General features: G+C 36.3%; 1 protein-coding gene across 2 annotated transcripts; it reads right to left on the reverse strand.

Moving 5' to 3' along the window:
• Positions 1–1405: 1405 nt before the first annotated feature.
• Positions 1406–16227, reverse strand: pdcd4a (programmed cell death 4a). 2 transcript variants are annotated; one of them, XM_065254808.2, is made up of 12 exons: positions 15993–16227; positions 15764–15837; positions 10619–10918; positions 10286–10383; positions 9642–9755; positions 9194–9415; positions 8915–9012; positions 7023–7137; positions 6746–6853; positions 6403–6513; positions 3263–3402; positions 1406–3168 (listed from the first exon to the last, which is right to left on the reverse strand). In XM_065254808.2, the coding sequence occupies exons 2-12, from the start codon at positions 15807–15809 to the stop codon at positions 3114–3116; spliced, it is 1407 nt and encodes a 468-aa protein (XP_065110880.1). In that variant the 5' UTR covers positions 15810–15837; positions 15993–16227; the 3' UTR covers positions 1406–3113. The 2 variants fall into 2 exon arrangements, with proteins under 2 accessions (XP_065110880.1, XP_065110881.1); XM_065254809.2 differs by having other exon boundaries at positions 1406–3165; positions 15993–16226.
• Between the last annotated feature and the right edge of the window lie 3133 nt (positions 16228–19360).

The raw sequence follows: 19360 nt of genomic DNA on the forward strand, positions 1-19360 counted from the left end.
AAAATATACTCTTTTATTTAACTACATTTATGAATGTTTATTTTTAAAGTAATGAGACGTCCCAGGCACGCATTGAAAATCTGATGGATCCTTCATTTCACGAGAAAAGAAGGATGCATTGGGAGGCCATCTAAAGGCTTTTAATGGAATCTCCAAATTGGCAGTTTGCAGGTTCGGGCACTGGTAAGGACCGTAACTAAGGACCCTTAATTCACATTGGGACACTGTTCACTTATTATTTTCCTGTGACGTGGCTGCTTACATTAAAATATTAAGTAGATTGTGGTCCCTTCCTGTCTAAAAAGTGTGTTTGTATTAAAACTAAAAACGTCATCTTTTTTTTACAAAAATAACACTAACATGTTTTGTCCAACAAGTTTATCTTCACAGATGAATATAACTTTATGAATTTTGAAGTCAATTGTGCTTTTTATATTTCTAGTAAACGCATTCAAATTTCAAAATGTATCAAATCTGTATTCATCTGTGAAGATTAATTTGTTAGACAAAACATGTAAGTGTCATAAACTTTTGTTTACATCATCTCTCTATTACATCATTACAATATTACATACTGATTCTGACTTATTAACATTGTTTAAGAGTTGGATTCCTCATGCTAAACACTGGCAAAGTGTCAAAAAAGCAGATGGACATATGACAGAGTACATCTATACATAATGTGCTTCACCAGGGTTTTTAGAAGTTTCGGAAAGTATATCGAACATGAAAGAATCATACATAACAATCTTGCTTTACTTTTTATATGGGTAATTTCAGTGCAGGAAGTACAGTGGAAGTCCTTATATAGGCACTTTAACCGGAATAGCGCGAGCACACACACGTGCACACACACGCACAGCTTACATTGAAATTAACGTCACCAAAGAAGTGTGTTGTGAAGGAAATTTAAACTTGTTCATCTTCCCAAAGAACCCAGCCCTATTTAAACAATGGATATAGTTTGTTTACCCAGGGTAGCAGCAGAGTTGTGCATGTGTTTGTTTAACGGTTTAAGCTCGGGCTTATTCAGAAATAATCAGTACAGCTGATCTGTCTTTTGAAAAAACTATATAGGTACTCAAGATTAACATAAGATTAGCAGAAAAGGCATGTTCTGTGAGCTTTAAAGGTGCAATGTGTAACTTTTAAAAGGATCTCTTGACAGAAATGCAATATAAAACATAACTGTATGGTGGTGTATAGACCTCACGTAATAACTGTATCGTTTTCTTTACCTTAGAATGAGCCATTCTAATCAACATACACTATGGTCTCGTTACATGGAAGTCGCAGGGATTGTTTGTACAGTAAATGGACTGAACTGTACTATAGAGCGCATTTCTTTCCTATGTTGTCTCAGACGTCCTTTGCCCTGTGGCAACTACCATTGCTTCTCATGGCGTTTTTAAAATTGAAGTTGGTTGCAATTCGCAATCTCACCACGAGATGCCGCTAAAAACCCATACTGTACCTTAAACTGAATGCTTGTGTGTTATTTCAAACAACTTTATAAATAGGAACATAACCATAGGACATATCATTTTTGCTTTATGCAAATGCACTTTTTAAAGCTGAATTTTAATTTACTTACATGATTAACTGTTTACTGCTTTCAGTAATTCACAGAAAATTGCTTTGATTTATACGAACACCTTTGTCACACATGCATTCTTTTTAATACAGGGTCAGTGCAAAAAACTAAATTGATTATTTTTCAACGTGTACTATGGGTGGCATTAAATATTTGCAGAAAATGTGATGACAATACCCCAAAATGTACAGATTCATAAAAAGAAAACATTTATATGAACATTTTGAAATTTTATTGAAATAATTAGTGTATTTTCATTGCTGGAGTCTGAGTTTTGGTTGACCAAAAAATGTTTTTCCTTTGCAAAAAGTGTCCCCATGAACCAACAGATCCCATGTACAAAAGCACTTTTTGGTTGAAATTAACCATTTCCTATTCCAGTTGATATAAGGAGTATTGACTGAAACAAGACTTTTGCTTAAATTAAGCTTAACACTCCAAATCATAATGAATGTGAGCTGTACTATAAACTGTAACTGTTTTGAAACGATTGAACTCATTTTTTTTGTTCACAGAAACAAAGATGGAATACAAAAGACTGTTCTCAACTGCATAATCAAACAGAGGGTACAAAACTAGACTGCAATGAAAATGTAAAATATCGACTCAGCAGTCTTACAGTTGTCAGCTTGAGCATGTGGTGGTAAAGCGCTCTCCTCCATTCTTCGGCAGCTAAACATACAGAGATCCTTCTAGATGTAGGAACCTTAACTAGCCAGAAACATCTTGATATGAAGTGAGAATGAATCATGAATATGCACCGAGATAATTTCAACTTAAAATAACAAGAAACTTTTTAACAAATAGTCACAATTAAGTGTCACAGTCAAAGAATTGTAGTTAACCAAAAAAAGATCCTGGAACTTTGTGATATCTGTATACATGGGGATGGCTTATTTATACACTTCTATTATTAATAATTTGAGGAAAAAAAGAAAATCTTGCAGCTAAACATGCAATAAAATGAAAGCCAAAAGAATCTAACCCAATCTCGTAGTAAAATATTGTATGTTGGCCCCCCAGATTTTGATTTAAGCGCTTCATTTTTTAATAATACAACTTTTTAATACCTTCGTTTTTTTGGGTGCTTCATGTTTTTTTTTATGCATAAGTTCGCAAAAAAGAAAAAATATTTCAAGACCACTGTGAACACTAACAAGTGAACACAAAAAAGGGAAAAGCAACTTAAGCTGAAAAAGATAAAGCAAAATTAATCCCTCAACCCAAACTGTACTTCATGGCCATCTGAAGCCACTGCTTATTTCCCCTCACTCCTTCCTTTCACTGCAGCATTCATGCTGCACAAACACAAAAACACAAATGAAACAAAGCCTGTATAGAGGAGGAGAGAACAGCATTTCTCAGCTGTTCTTTACATGCTGATAGCTTTTTTGAGGCTGAATATTTCTGTGTACTCAAGACAATGAGCAATGATGACAGTGAGGACAGATACCCAGGGAAGTGCAGGAGATGCCAGCCTGCTCGGCATCAGGGGCCTGGCAAAGCTCTTCCAAATCTTCTAGCTTTTTACAATACCTCCATCGCCCTCACTCACAAATCGTTTGCGCCCCCTGCTGGACAAAAGAACAGATCTGTCAAGTAAATTCTACTTTTTACAGGCAAAGAAAACACAGGAAATTGCCATATCAAAGGGTTGCAGTCTCTGACCTGGTTGGACAGGAGTCTCTAAGCTGCTTAGTGATGACCGATTCCTGGAAACAGAGGTCCACAAAGGTTTCCATAATGGATTGTGCATGTGGCACATCCAGGCTGATCTCTGGAAGCTCATCATATACGCGCTGAAAGCCCTGGGTATAAATACAGATATATATATCCCAATATCTTCAAGGCTGTTTACATCTGGTATTAGTAGTGAATTTTGGTCAATGTGATTATAAGTGGACGAGAGACACATTCCCATTTACAACTGGCCTATGAGCTAGGCATTATTACACGAGTTGGAGAAATTACAGGTTTAAAGAGCACCCATTTCATTGCTTAAAACAAGGTTATTTTGTGTATTTGGTATACAATGTGATAATACAATGTGTTTGCATGGTATATTATTTTTCATATACCATACATTTTGTAGCTCCAGATTTCATGCTCTTCCTGAAATGCACAAATTTGAAAAGCTCTGTGTCCCTGATTGGCAAGCTAATCTGTACTTTGTGATTGGCCCGAATACCTCTGACATCAGACGGAAACGTGACGTTCCTTACAGTGTTTGAAAGATTCGGTTGCTAACAGCAGTTAACTTACAGGCTGTGAGTCCATAGCGGGAGGAATTATGATAATGTTGGTCTTGTATACATCACCAAGCCCAGGAAGTAAATGGTTGCCTACAATCCATGTGTTTGTTGTAATCCAAGAAAAGAGATATATATTGGAAACAATAACTTGCGCCATCATTTACTTTGGGGTATGTACCTTTTGCATACCGTTAACATGTACTAATACACACCTACACACTAGGGGTGGCACGGTTCACAAAACCCTCGGTTCGGTTCGTATCACGGTTCTATGTTCACGGTTCACGGTTCAGTACGGTTCTTGTTGTTATTTTTTCTTTAAATTTTTAACACTCCAGAAATGTATTATCTTATTAATGTATTAATTATCCATAATTTAGGATACAGTATTAAAAAAAGTTATATCATGTAATCATGCACAAACTGAATTTGACTAAGCACATTGGACCATCTCTGAGGAAAGCCAGATGAGATTTTGATAGAGCAAGAGGGAAGACATTGATGATTTCAACATGCTTTTCATTTAATTGGCAAAAAAGAGAATGTGTATTGCCATCTACATAAACTTTATGTGCATTTTTAGCACACAAAGATAACTTGCATTTATTAAAATGCCAACTTCAGTGTAGCTCTTAGATTTATCACTGAGAGGCTGCTTTAATACTGAGAGTTTATGTGGACGAGAGAGAAACATAACCTTTGCACCTGTAATATTAAAATCTCTTTAAGTCTCTTTTGTCCACTTTTGACCACTTCTGATTACTTTGAGGGGCAATTTCTGAAATAAGATCGAGCAACTTTCACACGCTAGCAAAATGAAACTACGCGGAAATCAGCCGCTTTAATTTTATCAATGAAAGGCTAAAAATAGCGCTGAATATGAAAAGACGTAAAACATTGTTGTCAGTACCTCAGATTAGATAAATGGTCGGAGAGAAGGCGATCTCCTGTGGCTGTTGGAGCATATTCAACCCATAGACTGCAGTTCTATCTATTGTTTTATTTCCGCTGTCATCATAAGTAACATGAAATAAAAATATGTTTCCACACACGAAACTTATACGACGCTGGCGCATCCTCCAACTGCGGGCAGACTTCCTTTTCTCTCCCACTTGCCATTTCTACACGTAACATAACCTGCAGTACTTATACTCCAAACCAGTCACCTCTTCTTTCGCGCGAAAGGGAAACACGCTATCTGAGGTCACATACAGGGCATGAGACTACATTGCGCATGCCATGAACCGTTGAACCGTGCGGTACACACGCGCTCCGAACCGAGACAAGCGAACCGAACGGTTCGGATTTTTTTCATGGACCGTGCCACCCCTACTACACACCAAAGGAAATTTAAAAACGTGAATTGGACATTAGGTGCTCTTTAAGACGTTCACTAAAATTATGTCATAGCACCGCTGCTTATGATGTTAGCAGACATGCTGCACACAGTTTTGCACATCTTTATGCAAGGGTTTTCCCAGATATTTTTAGAGCAACTAATGAAATAAGCTTGCACAGCTTTCACACACTTGCAAAATGAAACAAAAATATAAAAGAGGTGGAGTGCAGCCACTTTATTTTTAAAGAGCTTCTGTAGTCTTCATACACGATGTAACTACAGAAGAGTCAAGTTTTCAATAGGAAAAATATTGAAACTCTTTGGTCATTTTTGAGTGCGATGCTAATGGTCTAATCGGATTCAATGGATTATGCTAAAAGTGGTACAGCCAGACCCGATGACCGGCTGAATGGATTCCAAAAAAATCTATTATTTAACTCTACGGGCCTATTATTTTAAAAAGTGGATTGTCCCTTTAAAAGAACATTATGATTTAGCAATGTGTGACTGAATGTTTGTTGATTTTTGGTAGTAAATTATTCGTTTAAAATCATCGATTAATCGATAAATTAGTCGATAGATTAGCCCTAAAGCTGATATTTCAAGTATGGTAAATAGTTGGCCATTTGGAACACAAAGCGCTCTTCAGAAAGATGAGCTTTGTACAAAATTGAAGTGATTTAGAAAGGCAGAGCATAGAGTAGCAACAATAATGTACAGTATTTGAGAAATTATGTGTTTTTAGAATGGTTCATAAACCATGCAAACACATTGCATTACGCCAAATACACAAAATAACGTTTTTTTAGCATTGTAAAAGGGGCTCCTTAACAATGACAGCATAAAAACCACGCCAAACACACATTATATCAATAGGCAAAGAGTACGTGTTTTTTGTGTCTGTTCAAACAGATGCAGTTTCGACTACCTCCAAATTTGATCAAAGCTCCAAACATTTTTCATTCCGTTTACCCCTGTACTTAGTGTTGTCCACTTGTGATCCAATCAACCAAAATGCATCTTAAAACCAGCTATAAACAGGTCCGTAGATTATTTGCATATTATGAAGAAACAAAGATGAGTTTACAATAAGCCCAGAATCATGCATGACAGTGTATAGTGATTTCATGTTCTTTTAGACATTTTTTGCTGGATTGTTACAGTAGTTTAGGATCATTCACCTACAAAATAGTAAAAAAAAAGTAATTTCTTCAAACCCTGTTCATTTGGTCCAGAGTTATTAGGCCAGTTTGCCAGAAAGCCTTGAGAAGTTTGACCATCATCTGCAATGCCGTGTTACCTGTAGACTCCAGTACCATTATTACAGCCTATGTCGAAAAGCAAGAGAAAAAGGGAGAGAAATAAATGCGACCGAAAGAGAAAGAAAAATAAGAAACATGAAAACAAAAAAACTGTAACTGTCAAAGAGGGTACCAATTAAGATAAATAGTAATAAATACATATGCAAAGCTTTTGTATTGAAGCTATTCGAAAAGAGGCACTGAGAAATGAGATCAGTCAATACTTCTGCCGCCAATATTTCTACATGTTTAAGCTTACCTCATAAACCAGTTCATGATGGAAGTGTGGAACTTCTAGGTCTCGTAGACAGTGCTCTGCCTCAGACAGCTCACCTGATACCAGGTACTCCTTCAGCAACAGGTTCATCTGTAGAACAACATAACCATTCCCAAGTTTTTAATCTGTGATATATTTGTGGTATAAGGCAAAAGTGAAATTGTTCTTTTTTCTAATTCTATTTACATAATTCCTAGGCTCTGACACATTTATCATTCTTAAAATATCTCACATTTCCTTACATAATGACAAAACTTACCTCTTTGATGAGATGTCTGACAGGCCTCTGGCCGCCACCAACTCCCCACACATTATCAAGCTGCAAGATCTCCCTCTTCATGGAGAGTAGAACAGATGCTCTGTCCAGTGCAGCTCTAACACAATCAAGAGAAGTCAGAAGTACGGTGAGTCAGAAGAAGATAAAGAAAAGGGTATAAATATATTAAATCCCTACATTAGAAAAGATGAACTGTGTATTTAATCACAGGACATTTCCATCTTGTGCAATTGCAAAACAGTCAGAAACCTCTAAGGAGAAGTATTCCAATATAAGCAAAGTTGCTCACAAACATGGGTAATATTAAAGTCCCTTTAAGAAAGCCACAACACCAGGCGGTAGGGCTGGACAATATATCTGTTCAAGATCGCAATGTGCGCCACTGCAATAGTTACTTAGCAAAACACCCAGAACATTTATTTAAAAAAGGAAACCATTTTGGATGCCTTTTTACAGAGTGTGTTGCAATATATGAGAACAGTTTCAAACAACAGACAGAAATCACAAAATCCTCTGTAAACAATTTATGAACTATACAAAAAAATCAAGGCAGAAGTTTAAAGTCTCTTAAGCAAAGCTTTTCATATCCTCCTCTGAAGTCTTCCAGTATTTCTCATATATTGCAATTTACATTGTTTTTTTTGCAATGTCAGCCCCCTCCCTCCCCAATATCATGCAGGCCTACTAGGCAGCCATGTTTGCAATACCTTTGGGCAATTATTTCAGTCATGCCAGAGTAGTCCTATCTACTTGAATGGGGAAAGACAAATATCATGTGCTAAAATCACAATTCAACAACATACTTCTGACTAACAATTAAACATGGCATCAAAAATTGTGCTTCTTAAGCTCAAATTTCACCCCCCCCCCCAAAAAAAAATGTACTTAATGCACATCCCCACATGTTTGCAAGGGCAGCATGCGACTCTGTATAGAGAGATTTTAAAAGTACGTTTTATAGTCGTGCGTAGGTTCTACGCCGTAGGCTATACATAGCTCTGCGTAGCCTGAAGTGCATCTCTGCAAAATTGTAACAACGTGTTCATTCTGCGTGGACCACAAGCGCTGTGATTGGTCCGCTGGAACCCCTCCCGTCAGGTCCTTATACGGTTTTCCGCTAATGGCGGTAAAAACTAAAATGAGTCAAACTGAGGAGTGATTAAATTAAGCTGCAACAACAGTCGCTGTCCATTTACCTCCATCACAGCTAATCTTCTCAAATCATACACAACAAACTGCTGCTGCTTTTTCTTTGGAGTGTTGACTGGACAAGCGCCGGCTTCTTTGGCTGTTTTACTGCTACTGTGGGTTACATGCGTGAATACTGCCTACTGGCAGTCTGCATGCGTAAGTGCACAGACGCGGACGATGATGCAGAAGTATGAGTGAAAACTGCCACGTAGCCAACACTGTCTAGGCTACGCCATAGAATTTACGCAGAACTATAACAACAAACCATTTAGTCTTTATCGATTGATGATAGGGCTGGACCAGAATGCATAATTATTCGAATTTTTGTTTCGGTGGGTTGGCATTCGATTTTCAGTTTTGAGAAAAAAAATTATTATTTAGCTGTAAGAAACACATTCCTCGCCAGAGCTGCCGATAAGGAAAATTTGATTTCCTATCCACTTCACATACATTTCTATACTTGCAGATGTTAATTTCCCACCGTGACCCCAACAATATTTCTCAAATGTCTGAAATTGTGAAACAGTTTAGTGGTTTAAAGATTAATTACTGTTCATAAGTCACATGTAACAGACCATTAAAAATAAAAAAACAGGACTGCTAGTAAACAACCATAGAACTGATGTAGTACACAAGCAAGCAATAAATAACTGATAAGATTATCAACTTCACATCAAGCTCACCTGGCATGGTCACAGTCCACCTTGCCTTTGTAACAGTCAAGGAAATTCATAGGTAAAGCATGGTCAGCAATGGCTCGTGCAATAAACTGACCAAGCATCTGAGAAAAGGATGTCACTAGTTAGAGAATAAGTTTAAAAAAAACATTTGATCTGAAGGGTATATGGAAAACAGTAATTATGATGCCCAAATATTTTATTGGCAGTGTACACAATAAAAGCTTTATTACAAGATCTTAAAAAAATCTTTTTTTATTCATTATTTTTTATGCATTACTCAACCTGTGGGGCTTCAGGTGTATCCAATATGAGGTCTGGCAGCTCCTTAAGCATTTTGTCAAAAGCACGTGACATGTCATTCTCAGATAGCACTTTGCCACACAGGTCCGACAGAAGCCGTGATGTGAGCTCCCTGTGGCTGGCCTTGCCTTCCAGAGACAGGGAAACTGCCAGAGAGGAGAATTCGTATTTGTGATGGCCCAGGTTCAACCCTTTGAGCAGCATCTGTCAGGTAAAAAAAATTGAAGCAGATATATAGGTTTAGATTAACAATTTAGGAAGAGCTATGGAATCCCATCAGAATCGCAATATCAGACAGTGCACAAATTGATTTGCACTCAGAAGCATGATGCACTAATTGTACATCTGTTTGAAAATCAACCAAACATTACATCCCAAATGTCCTACTCTACTCTGAAACAAAGCTTATCAGCTTCAGCTCAAATCTCACCTCCACCTCTTTGGTGTCTCCATGCTCAAAGTACTCTTGCACAATGGGGTTGATGGTCTTCTCAAGTTCTCTCTCATCCAGCTCTGGTACTACTGTGGCATAAACAGTGTCACCCTGAGGAACACACAAGAGTCTGTCACTAGAACAACAACTTAACGTTTACCATTAAAGGAGACGCATGAAAACAAATATATTATTAACTTTGCAACAACATTTGTATCCCTGAATTTGTGAGATCAAACCAACCAAAACAGCAGATTTATATTTGTATTAAAGACTAAAGAGCTGTCTGTGGAACAGGACAAAGTGTTTTGGTATTAAAAACTTCAAGAATGTGATACACGATCCAAGTTCCTAGATCCCCGGTGAAGTTCCTTCAAACAAAATGGAAAATACATGGCACAATCCAGATAAAACTAAGCTCTGTCTATGCTAGAAAATTATGTGTCAAGTAGGAGTCTTGTTATACATTACATATTAAGTTAGGTACCGTTTATTGATATATTATTGATACCATACATGTATATTTTATGTCCTAATTATATGCTAATAAACATTATATACTAAATACCCTCATACATGCAGACTAAAGTACCGGTATTCATAGTGCAACCTGTACATCTGAAAGGCAGGTGTTTTCTTACCTGTGCAGATTCATCATAATTGGGGTCTTTAGAGTCAGGCTCCTCCAGCTCATACACCATACCCGCTGCCCCCCACACACCTTTACCACCTGCTCCACCTATTTAAAAGAGAAATCGATGTAAAAAAGATAGCAAGCAAGGGGAGGACCTTGCTAAGAAATTTTTATTCTAAAATCACACATTTATATGGACTTTAAAGACTTCTTCAGTATGCCTTAGTTAGTAGTACAGTGACACAGGTCACGTAAAGCTCATAAAGTTCGATTATACAGGCATTTAGCAACCATTTACATACAGACGTAGTTGGTGACGTATGTTATTTTACAGCCTCACCTTTTTTAGGCAGTCCTCTACCCTTTCCCGTCCTTGACTTTCGGTCATTTACAGCATTTTTGCCCTTGGGACTGTTTGGATCAGTAGACGGTTCTCCTGGAACAGACTCCGACAGTGATTCCCGGGTGGAGTCTCGGGAGGATGATTTACGCAAGCGGCGCTTAGCCTTAGCTTTTAGTCTGGCCTCATGCAAGGCCTTTTCCTGTGGGGTCCAGTTTCCATTTACCTCCAACTCGTTTAGATCCTCACTGCCATATGACCCATCCTCCTCTTCCAGATCTTGCTTCAATGAGAAAACACCTGTACCACACATAGACAGAAGAGACAAACACACATGCACAACCATTTAGTAGCTGTGTGGATATACACTTTAATGCCAAAAGCATCCAGACACCTACAACCTGTAGCCTCTGTTTTTAGAACAAAACAATAGCCTTTGCTATACGCACTCATGGAATGCTTATTAGATGTTATCAGAATCTGTGACAGAAGTTTCACTGTGTCCAGGCACTGACATCAGGTGATGATGGTTTTATTTTAAAATTAAAATGTAGTAAAAATGTCAAAGGATATGACTGAGTGTAAAGTAGCTGACACATTTTAGATAACTATAATAAGAAAGCAAAAAGAAAAAGAGACAAGCTTGAGACGAATTTGTTTACCTTAATATTTTGTAAAAGTCTGTTTACAAAAGAAAGTTTTCACTGTGTGTACAGTCAAATGTTCTGCAGTCAAATTTTAGGTAAATGAGAAAAAGTTTTTCATAAGAATCTGTTTATACTGTGATTATTTTAGTGATATGAGATATTAAAACTATATCATAATAGTATAAAACATATAAAACACTACACAGCCTGCATGGAGTCTGTGAGATGCCCACCAAAGCACACTCTGTTATTATTCTTAATTTTATTATTTATTTATTACATTTTCTTTTTAAATTAGCTTGGCTTCTTCTATGTATGTTAACATTTTAAACAATGGTACAAGTAAAAAAATCAGCAAGTAAAACCTCTAAAACAAATAGATATCAAAAAGGTAGTCCTCCAGATTGTTTTGGCCCTTGCTCACAAAAAGGTTGTAGACCCCTGAGTGATATTGCATATACAGATATAGCAGATATATAATCATATTGCATGGTGTTGTACATCAAATGTGGGTCTCAAGTAAACCCAAAATGTGTTAAGAACCTTTACTTTAACCAAAACATACCTTTCCATTAACACTGCATGGATACTTGATACTGAAGAAAACAATCTTTTAGTACATTTAAAGCGCCCAAAATTTTATTTTAGTGAAAAACATTCAAAACCATTCATTTTGTTTCAATTCCAATAGGTACACTTTTTTAAATTATGTTCGCAGTAAAATTTCTTTCAAGTTGTGCATTGTGCAAGTGATTTTATTCCACCTAACATTAATGTTTATCTTTCCAGCACAGCTGGTAAAGTCTCATATCACATCTGATAAACCTTGGACATTCTAGGAAAAAAATTATTTTAGCTGCCTTTGCATTTTTATAAAGCAAATAAATGCCACCAAAGAAGCCCTATATTAAAAGATCTTAATTCAGAATTGTTACATATGATTTTTTTCAGAGGTTTGTAAAAACCAATGTGAACACACCTTGAGGTTTCACAGACCGATAGCACAAAAAATTGAAAATGTGAACTGTAAACAGGGCAGAGTGAACGCAGAGTGAATGCAACGAGAGCTAGGTTTGAATAAATCTCATATGATCTAAGATTTAGGAATTTTACATTCTTGGCTTTTGCAACGTTTGCATCTGCTTTAACTGAACTGCACAAAAGCAATCATGATATGCACAGGACTGAGTGTAACAACATAAGGAAGCAGATAAGCTGACACAGCTGATTTTGATGCCTTACTCTTGCTCCTGCCAAGCCTGCCTACATATGGCTATGTGAAGACTGCTTGGGTGGGGTGGAGATCACATAAAAAACAAAGTAGGAGTGGCCTTAATGGTAATAAATACCCTCTGTCTTAAATACTAGCTATAGGCAGAGGACAAATAAAATGACCATGCTTGCATCAGGGTGAGCTCACATCATACTTAACTGAACCAAACCGTACCAGAATATTGTCTCCACTCCTCACTCGTCTGCACTCAAACTAAACTTTAAGATCCATACCCGAGTATGCTTACGTCTTTAAAAGATGCGATTGTTTTGAAGAAAACTGAAAGAAATGTGCAACTATGAGTTTATGGCTTATTAGGTGTGCTTGAAATCATGTGCGCTATGCAGAACGTTTGGCATCTGACATTGAATAACCACGAGAGAAATTTAAAAGCATAAAAGAAGTCTGCTCTCCAGTCACTCTTAAGGTATCATAAGCCGATCGGTCGGCAAAGTGCACAAGGTGTCAAACACACTTCTGTTATCTGGGTTCGTTTGGGATCTGGTGACACATGGCTATAAGTATTTATCCTCCAAATATCAGAGTGTTTTACAGCGACAGCTAAAGTTTCACATTCCGGTGTCCATGGCCCGCCCCCAAATCAAGCGAACCGTACCAGAGACCACCTTAGCAAAGCATACCACACCCTTGTACAGTATGGAGCGATCACATTAGCCAAACAAACCATGGGGTCCGTTGGGGTCAAACATACTCTGGTATACCCTTAGTGCAAGGGCTACTGCAGCAACACAACCTAGGTGCATTAGGTCCAGCCTGATGTGTTTAAATGCCAGTGGTGATGAGCATCATGTAAATACACTTGTGTTGAGAAAGAAGTGGAGCAAGCAGCCTAAATGTTCTCCAGTGCTGGGTGGGTGGTCATGAACAATTGGTCAGAAGGAAATGGGATACAGAATCCGGTCAAGGTGTTTGTCTCCTGTCTAATAACTGCAAAACGGAAGAAAAGGACTCTAACAGATAATAACATTTATGATGCCTTGCTTTGGGTGTGACACACACTGATCTCTTCTGTTGTACTCAATATATATGCACAAAATTAACTTTTGGGGGAGGTTTTAACATCAGAGTTTTAAGTTTTAACATAATTATAGTGCCTACTGTAAAGAAATTTAGACATGCATTGTACAGCTAAACTGCAGTTGTATTGTCTCCCACACCACCAGAATTCTGAAAACCTTTGTCTGGAAAGTCACATAAGTATTATGTCGATCTTCATTTTGTGTACTAAGCTCAAAGTAAGGGAGGTGTGGTGGGTGTGCTTAACCAACAGTTTAACTGTCAAAAATCAGCATTTGCATGATAAATGGAAGCCGTCTTATCTTTTTTCAACTTTGTCTTATTTAAGTACTGAACATGTGACGGATATATTTTAGTACAAATGTGACCCTGCCTATGAAAATCAGGCTAAAGTCCAATAATCAGAGTTTGTTTTTACCTATTAGTTTGAGAATGTTCTTTACATTATGTAAAAGATTTTATTTAGAAAACAGTAAAACATAAAATAATGACTTTGGCTGGATTTTTTTTCATAAATCTGTTAAAAACAACATTTAAACCATTATGTGCAGCCCATTAATTATATTTTTCTTGATATTCTAGTCTGGGCATTATACATTATTCATTAAGACTTTGTATCATAAATTGATAAACAAAAACAAATAAAAAAATTGTCATATTAGAATATTTACTATTTTTTAAGGCTTGTGGTGAAGCCTGCCCAACTAAAAAATCCAATTCAGTAATTTAATAAAGAAATTAATGTTATTGCTTCTGAACAGTGACCTGATGATAAAAAGCAACAAAATATAGAAATCAGTGTCAGTCTGTATAAGTAAACATTTTCCAATCTTACACACATTTACACACATTATTTCCTAATAACACAATGTTAAATGAAAACTCATATGTTACATCACCAATGTGTAAAATTACCAGAATATTTTTTATTATATAAATGCCTTATGGTTGCATTCTTTTTTGCTTGTGCATGATAACATCCGCTGAAAACATTATGTATATTATTATAACTATATATTATATTTATATAGTTCTAGAGAAGTGCATTATTGTCTGCATTTATGTATCGCAAATATATCTATAGTTCATAATTAGTTTGATTGTACAAAAATGTGGGATAATGTGAGAACTTTTACAAGGGATAACCTATAGATCTACATTAATAATAATGATCTGGCCCTCCAGCTCCATTGTGCCATTTTTCATCGAAGACATTAAATGACAGATAAATGATTTATTAAATTTTGCCAAGCTACAACTGAAACAGCATAGTGTCAAAGTACACTCACTATTTATGTAAAAAAATTACATTGTTTTCTTTATGCCCGTATTAACGACAATGGTTTATGTGGTTTATGGTCTTCATGCCACCGTTTAAATTATTTATTATTAGCACACACTCCTATTTTTATAATTACAGTCAATATGTAGTATGCTCACTATGCTGCGAATTATTCAGGAAAACATGCAGTAAACTAGTAAATTATCTCAGTTTAAACGTAACCACGTTGCTTGAAACACACATGGCAAGAAAAAAAACATCCGGGAATCTCCGCGAGGAGGCGTGGTTTTTGAAATACTAAACAAATGTTAACAAAGACGTTTTATGGCATTAATCTATTATGATATAAAACACGATAATGTCGTACAAAAATTAAACGGGTTTAATAACGAAGATGCTCTCTGTTGGTTTATATCGCTGCAAAGTACGTACTTTCCTTTCTCACACACTTAACAGCCTTTTCCTTCTCCATTTAAGTTATCATTATCACATTGATGAAGACAGATTAACACACGTGTAATGGTCATTTCTCGTCTAAGGAGCGTAGTGTATGTGTACATGTAAAATTCCAAGAAAAGCACCTTATCTCCGCATGAAGGTTTTGCATGAAATAGTTGTTTGGTTAAAGAGACACAAATTTTGTGCAGTGAAATCTTGAAATGTGTAATTTGGTAAACGTTCCGTTTTTCCTCTAAGAGTTTATACCACAAACACAACACTACATGCAAGCATTTCCATGAGACCACATGGTGGAGTAGGACTGCAACTAACGTAAAAGCCCATCTTGTCAACAAAGACGACAGCTTAAACGACAAATATTTTTAAGCATTAGCCAAAGTCATCATAGATAATGCTTAAACAAGTGGCCTAACAGCTAATTAGAATCAAAGTATTAATGCTCGTACCATCGTTTTGTGGGCCAGTAGTCCATGCTTCAATCTCAGTCGCCATTACTCGCTTGTTTACCGTCCTCCTAAGCCTGCAGATCACGGAAACAAGTATCCACGTCAACACCAAACGTGCAAAATCACTTATTTTACATTATCGACATACTTCTAGACTGGATCTGACGAAATAGTATGGTTCATTTTAATTAACGATATCGTGCATGTGCTGTATTAAGCCTATTCTCACCTTAAATTGAAGGCTCTGTTGTCAGTTTAAATCTAGCAGTAAGTGTGCTGGTAGGCTAAACCGTCTTCGAGGAAAATAAAATAATACGTAAAATAATGATTGTGTTTAACAACCTCAAAATCAAGAAACGTAAACAAAACTATGAATAATTTGCATAAGGAGTGCAGCACGCACGTTGCAGAGTGGAAGCAATAACATGAACTGTGTTTTCAACTTCAGACAGCTCAGTACACGTCACGAGATGCGTGACGTAAAGCTCATGCATATTAATTACGTAAAAGTTGAACGTGATGGACGTGATCACTGTTGAAAAGTACTGCCTTATAAATATGAATTAAATTACATATAATTCGCATATATATAACATATAATTCGCGCCTTCAAACACATAACGGATCGTCGATCAGACGCATTTAATGAATTTTCATGAGTTAAGTCTTCGCCGTAATTTGACTTCTTGAATCACTTCCTCACATATTTGCAGGAAAGGGGAGTGGTGGACAAATGGAAAGAGAAAAAACACGTCCAATCACATACCCACATGAACCTAGGAGGAGATTGTCGGAGAGTTAAAATTGGGTTGTTGAAATACTTGTTTTCATTTTGGTATGATTGATATAACAACTGATATATCCACATATTGGTTCTCCACATGTTCTGGCCCCTGCGCTAGTGAGCTTTCAAAACTTAAGCAATCAGACAAAAACAGTTGTTCCCTCTAGCAATGGCATGTGACTTGTTTTTTATAAAAGTGTTTGTAAAACATAATATCACACTAAAAAGAAAAACAGTTTAAATAAATGGGCTTTATTTAAGTATTACGCCCAATCAAAGTTAGATTTCAGTGTGTGTAGAGTACTCTGCGATTTACCAAATATGCGTAACGTCCTTGGCCCACCACTAGCTGTCGCTGTAATCTCAATATTTATCGCTGTCTCCATTACATTTTTTGCAGTGTTTTATTCAGTTATGTGTATCAGGTCCTTTTTGAAATTATTTATTGGCCTGTATCACAAGATTCTAGGAAAGTTCCAGCAAGCTACTAATCCGTCTAGAACGGGCTAAATATTTGTTGAAAAAAACTGTATATAGTATAATTCTGTGAATTATTTGACTTATTAGTTCAAAAGTCCAATCCCACCAGTCAGTATATAAAGTGTAGAACAGGGGTCTCCAACCTTTTTGTGAGCAAGGGCAATGGATAAAACAATCTAGAGGGCTACTTTTTGATATAGTCTACTCAAAACTTTTTTGTTTTACCTGTTGATTTTATTTTATTTCACTTGTTTATATGTTTTAGTGTTTTTTAAATGTTAACACACGTAAACCAAGCCAAGCTAATATAAAATTAATAAATAAATATTATAATTGAGACTATTAATAGAATGTGCTTTGGCAGGCACCTCACAGACTCTGTGCGGGAACCTGGTCCCTGCGGGCACCACGTTGGAGACCCCTGGTGCAGAATTTTAAAGCAATGTTCACTGTTTAAAACAAGTACAGGAAAGCTTTACAATATTTTGCCTATTTGTAAAAACAAACAAAACTCACATGTACAGCAATGTAGAGTACAATTGTAAATGGGAGTTAAATACATTCAAGTTTAAAAGAAGATTTTATTTTAAACATTTTGTTAATTTGCCCAGTAAAATGTGTGTGTTCTAAATTGTTTCTAGATACATAAGGTAGATAACTGTGTGTGTGTGTTTTACCTTTTTTCTACAAAGTACAATGCCTCATGATTTCCTTTATTGCGATAACTGTTAAAATATTTTCACATGTTTGAGGTTGAACTTAAACTCATTATTTTCCTAACAGCAAGACTCAGATGCTGTTTAAGGAAAACACCACCATTTTTCAATATTTTACTATGTTCTTACATCAACTTAGAAAAATTAATACATACCTATCTTTTTCCAATGCGTGCACTTTTAATCTTTGTACAACGCCTCGTGAATGTGTTAGCATTTAGCCTAGCCACATTCATTCCTATGGCTCCAAACAGGGATGAATTTAGAAGCCACAAGCCATGTTTTCCTTTTTTAAAGACACATGAGTAGTTACACGAGTAAGTATGGTGGTGGCACAATAAAAACTTTTGTTTGGAGCCATAGGAATGAATGGGGCTAGGCTAAATGCTAACACATTCAAGAAGAGCTGTACAACGATTAAAAGTACATGGATTGAAAAAAGATAGGTATGCATTAATTTATCTAAGTTGAGGTAAATACTAAGTAAAACATTGAAAAACTGTGGTGTTATCCTTTAGAGCTTGTATTAATTGCTTGTAATATTTGCCTCATATAGTACCACACAGTCAACTGCAAAGCAATAATAAACCTAAAACAATAAATGACCATTATCAAAGAATTGTTAATAAATTTTCTCTGCATTCAACCAGATGCTCATTCAAATGTGTACAATAGCATACAGTATTAATAACTAGAAAATGCATTTTTCTCTTAGTCACTGGTGTAACAGTTTGCCCAGGGAAATATCTGGTAATGTGTAGACTTCTCTTCTGTATTTTTTATGTTTGTTATTTTTTTAAGTCTGGTAACTAGCCCCCACCTCTGATTTGGTGATTTGAGCAGCTGCAATTGTGGACTGTGGAAACACATTCCCAGGCACGCAAAGGCTGTGGCCTCTCAAGCTCTCTTTGCATTATCATTCACAAGTACTCGACTAAGTATTTTATCAACTTTTTCTTTCCCAACTGTTTCTGCTTGATATTTTAATCCAAGATGCATCTTGCTATGCATAGATTATACATCCCATACATGACAAAATGAATGTAGCAAGTCAACATTGTCAGTACTACATTGTAGCTATTATGTGATCATAACAGAATTCCCAGTATATCATGAAACAAACACAGACACAAAAGTTGAGAGGCCACTTGACTCCGAATACCCTATGATAGAAGTGAGGTGATGTACTGCAGAAAAGGGGGTAGCAGGGCAAAGGGGGACTACCTGGAGCAAAAATGCCAACATCATAATTTATATTCTAGTTATACACACCTGCTGCCATCTTTGCACATTGAAACTTTTATGAATGTCATGTAACAAAAAATAGTTGGAAAAAAGACATCCTGACCTTGCTGATTGAATGAACCCACCCCCTGATAAACTCACAAAAACTTGCACAACTACAAGCCTTTCATTACTATTAAATGTATTTTGAAAGCACAATAAAAACATTTACAAGCAGAGAATAACCAATGCAAATTATCCTATATGTCCAATATATATTTGATCAAATAATCAAATTTCTAAATATTAAAGCAACACTATGTAGTTTTTCGACCTTTAAATAATGTCTCTAAAATTATTTCAGTGATAGAACAACTTTTAACTGGACAAATT

This window comes from Paramisgurnus dabryanus, chromosome 4 (assembly GCF_030506205.2).
Source record: "Paramisgurnus dabryanus chromosome 4, PD_genome_1.1, whole genome shotgun sequence".
Taxonomy (NCBI): Eukaryota; Metazoa; Chordata; class Actinopteri; order Cypriniformes; family Cobitidae; genus Paramisgurnus; species Paramisgurnus dabryanus.